General features: G+C 34.2%; 1 protein-coding gene across 1 annotated transcript; it reads left to right on the forward strand.

The window, feature by feature from the left end:
- The first annotated feature begins 1,931 nt into the window (after positions 1-1,931).
- On the forward strand, positions 1,932-4,091 carry LOC110799372 (zinc finger A20 and AN1 domain-containing stress-associated protein 8). Its single transcript, XM_022004623.2, has 2 exons — positions 1,932-2,254; positions 3,228-4,091. The coding sequence occupies exon 2, from the start codon at positions 3,242-3,244 to the stop codon at positions 3,755-3,757; it is 516 nt and encodes a 171-aa protein (XP_021860315.1). The 5' UTR covers positions 1,932-2,254; positions 3,228-3,241; the 3' UTR covers positions 3,758-4,091.
- Positions 4,092-4,663: the final 572 nt, after the last annotated feature.

A 4,663-nucleotide genomic window follows, 5' to 3' on the forward strand; every position in this document is an offset into this window, starting at 1 on the left:
CCGTTCTCGTCCTCGTCCTCGTCCTCATCAGTATTAACATCCTCATCATCTTCATAAAGAACATCGTCATCATATTCCATATTTTCTGAATCTGGATATTGAATGTCATCATCTTCTTGTAAAATCTCCTTCTTATTAACAGTTTTAGTTCTCGGCATGATTCAATGATGTCAAAAATCACTGCAAAAGTTAAACTCCCATTAGATGAAAAATTTGTAAATATAAAAGTAATAGATTTAACTGTTAAAGTTAAGATATTAATAGAAAAGTTAAGTCTTAAATGATTGAAAACTGTCTTAACTTTTATGCCAATTTCCATAACATTATTATATAAAACTATAACTTTAACACAACAAAGTACAACAGTGAAATAAAACAGACTGAAAGACTCAATTTAGTTGTAGAAAGGTAAAAACGTGAAAGTTAGACTACTACCAATTAAAGTTAAATTATTCACAGTTAAAGTTAACTCAATTATCCTAAACTTTAACTCAATTATCCTAAACTTTAACTACAGAATCCTCAACTTTAACATTAGAACCCTCAACTTTAACTCTAAACCCTCAACTTTAACTCAATTATCCTCAACTTTAACTACAGAATCCTAAACTTTAACTTTAGAACCCTCAACTTTAACTCTAAAACCCTAACTTTAACTCTATAATCCTCAACTTTAACTCAATTATCCTAAACTTTAACATCAGAAACCTTGTAACTTTGATACAGATTCAATGATTCACATGCTTGCAACTTTGAATACAATGTTCTTCACTATTAGGTGAATAACCTTAACTTATTAACAGATTTATAAACTGTAACATTTATATAACAGAAATTAAAGCACAAAATTGAAATCGCAGCAAAGGAACAAAATCGCAGCAAAGAAGCTATCTGTGCAAAGGAACAAAATCGCAACAAAAACAAACGCTCGTTGAAGAAAAACCTAAATCAAAACACACAAATACAAATTCGAAACAACAGAAATAAAACGCGACATAATTCGAAGAATAATTCAAGTAGAACAACTAAAATAATTAAACCTAATTATCAAAATACGAAAAATCAAAGAAAATAGGTAGAAAACTAAAATGATGAACTGTCGAGGTAAATGTAGCAAAATCGCGAAGAAATTGCAGAAGAAATCGCAAGAAGTTGCGGTTGAAATGCAGAAGAGAGAAATTGCGGTTGAAATCGCGAAGAAATCGCAGCTGAAATCGCAGCAGAAATCGCAAAAGAGAGAGAGAGGAGAGAGAAAAGAGAGAACTGGGAAGATGAATGAAGACCAACTGACTACTTCCCCCAATTCGAAAGAAAAAAAAAATCTCGTTTCACTTCACACGTGCCAATTATTTTGAGTTGCCTAATATGGGCTTGGTGTACAATAATTTATTATACACCCATTTTAAACAAGATTTTGTGTTTAATCAATCTTACCCTTTAAATAAGTTCTTACCATTTTAATCAATCTGTTTGTATGCGTTCGGCTCTATCTAATTTATATTTTTCTTATATTCGCTTGCATTGCATTTATATTATATTTTTGGCATGTTATTTCAGATTTAAATGTAAACGCAAATCTATTTCTTATATTCGCACGCATAATGTACATATAACACTAATTATTAATATTAAAACTCATTTGAACTTATCTAATAATTTAAATTTATTAGACTTTAAATTTTTTATTTTTTTTAAAGAAAACAAAACGACTTAAGAAGGCGCATCATTTCGGGAAGGTGCATGATGAGACCCAACTGCCCTCACTAAGATCAAGGTTCATGAATCGTAACCCGCAAGAAAAGACAGTCAAATGAGTCGGCGAGTTTGCCGACTCAACTAAACCAGTGGGCTCAATCTCACCGCTCGCCTAGCCCAACAACAACCGTTTACACATAAAATAAAAACAATTCTCAATTCCCAATTCCTAATACCCGTACCCACCGATTCTCTCTCTCCTCCTCACTGCTCTTATCATCATCATCATCCAACTTTTTTCCCCGAAATGTCTCCATCACTCTTAATCATCCTCCACTTGTGATATTTTTCAGAGATAAAAGTTGGTTTTGATTTTTCTAGGTCTATTAATTCGATGTACTAATACAATCCCCAACTACCCTTTTCCATTTTTTTTGAATATAGGAATATTAATAAAAATAAAATAAAATTCATTCATATATCAAAATTTGAAATAATTTCCAAGTCTTTGATCCATCTCAAACCCTAATAATTTCCCTCTTGCAGATCTGATATCCAGGTTATTCCTCCCCCCTTTTTTTTTCTCTTTTTTAAATTTTTTTATCATCTCTGATCTGTACTTTATTGTTTCGTTTTTATTGGTATGGCTTTCAATTTTATTTTTTCTGGGGTTTGATTAAATTAACCCTTATTCTGATTTTTCAGATTTGTTGAGCTTTATGAAATATACTCACTATAATTTTTGTAGTTTGTACGCTTTTTAGGTAGGAATATGGGATTTTGGTTATGTTAAAATTTACAAGCTTAATCTGCTGTTGAATCTCAATTTGAAGATTGAGAAGTTGACGGCTTGAGTTTATTATTGTGGTGCTAATTCTTGGGGATTAATTAGTTTTTAAACAGATTTGAATTACGTTAAATTACGAATTCCATCTGTAATTTGATCTGGGATTCTTGTGGTGTTGTATTTTGATGTTGAAATACTGTCATTTGTATTGAGGAGAAGGGTGATTTGATTTACCCATTTCCCCCTCCAGTGCTATAATAATGATAAATTTTGTGTATTTGAAGATTGGATGTCAAAAGCCTTGATAATTGTCACTCTAGTTGATTAGTTAAAGACGCCGTTCCTTGTTGCAGAACTCCTTATAAGTTATAATCTACGGAGTAGTTGTGAATTCGATGTCTGGTAACACTTATTAGGATTAACATGCTGATATGTTGAGATTTTAGGTTAGAGTGTATTCACATATGCTGTTGTGTTGAAGTTCTTTGGTTTAGAACATGCTGTGTAAGCTTATCTGGCTACCGGGACTGGTAAGAACTTTGAATTTCTGTGGCTTAAATAAGATTCATAAGCTATGTGTTAAAATTCTTAGAACATGCTTTGTCAAACATAATTAACTACTGGGTCTGGTAGAGCTGGTAGCTGATATGTATTATCTTAATCAATAATCAAGCTCATGTAGCTTCTTAAGCCATATGAGTGATGAATGTTAATTTGATGGGCGATGGATTTTTCTTCTTGACAGGAAGTAGGAAAAAGATGGATCACGACGAGACCGGATGCCAAGCACCTGAGCGCCCAACTTTGTGCATTAACAATTGTGGGTTCTTTGGACATGCAGCAACCAGGAATATGTGCTCTAAATGTCACCGAGAAACGGTGCTCAAGGATGAACAAGCAAGGTTTGCAGCCTCTTCCATTGAGAACATAGTGAATGGGAACTCTAGCAAGAGCAAAGAGGTTTCTGTTGTTGTTGCTGCTTCTGTTGATTTGAAGTCTGAAGAAGTAGAGACGAAAGTCATAAATGTTCAAGTATCTTGTGAGTCGAGTGTTGGACAACCTTCTGAGGCCAAGAAAGCGGGTCCAAGTAGATGTTTGACATGCCGTAAGCGTGTTGGTTTGACTGGTTTTAACTGCAGGTGCGGAAACCTGTTTTGTGCTGCTCACAGGTACTCTGACAAGCATGATTGTCAGTTTGATTATCAGGCTGCTGCTCAGAATGCTATAGCAAAAGCCAATCCGATTGTCAAGGCAGATAAGCTCGATAAGATCTAGAAGAATGATGATAACTCAATATAGTTTCTCTTATGGATGTTTCTTGCGTTTAGTATGCTGCTTTCCTTGTTAGAAATCCTTATGTTTATAAAGTATGGCAAGGAGCAGTCACAGTCTGGTGCACCCACCTTGTTCGCAAACAGGGGTGGCCATATCTGCACCAGTTTGTAAGTACTTATTTGCTGGTTTGTGACACTTCGCTAATCAATTTGCGAGTTTGCATAAATCCTTATCATGATTGTCCGTATTTTGATGTCCTAAAATTTGACTGTTTGCTTTCGCTGCGGTATTTCATTTACTCCATCAGTATCTTTATAGAAATATATTTTCCGTCTTTGTAGTGTTTTCGTATTATATGTGTGTCTCTATTACTACGCAGTTACATTATTACTGATTTTATGTGATTATATTCATGATATATTCTTGTTCATACAATTGGACGAATCTGTGTTCACCTATGTGGGCGTTCTTATTTCTTTATTGGCATGGCAGTGCATGACGTTGATGGATGACAATTGACAATCTGCTGAAAACAGCAATGGTAGGTAGGTAGCCTTCATAGCATCTTCAGTTGATGCTAATGGCATGCGTTTTCAAATTTGAAGCAAAGAAATGAAAGTACTTACCATTCTTGCTCTCTTTTTGATAATTTTACCTGTGTTATATGGTCACGGGCTTATCGTGTTCCCTTTTTTAATGTTTGAAGAACCTCTATCAGTCGAGTGTTCAAGTCAAGATTTCCCTCAGAAGGATGAACACTGTCAAAGAATTAGATTAACTTGTGGATTTTTTAGAAGAATGAAAATGAATTACTACTGGTTGAGGAAAATAATGTAACTGATGCTTCCCGGTTATACAACCATGTTAATTTGTCAATAGCTTTCAGACTTCGCACCAACTCCCTTT

This window comes from Spinacia oleracea, chromosome 3 (assembly GCF_020520425.1).
Source record: "Spinacia oleracea cultivar Varoflay chromosome 3, BTI_SOV_V1, whole genome shotgun sequence".
NCBI lineage: Eukaryota > Viridiplantae > Streptophyta > Magnoliopsida > Caryophyllales > Amaranthaceae > Spinacia > Spinacia oleracea.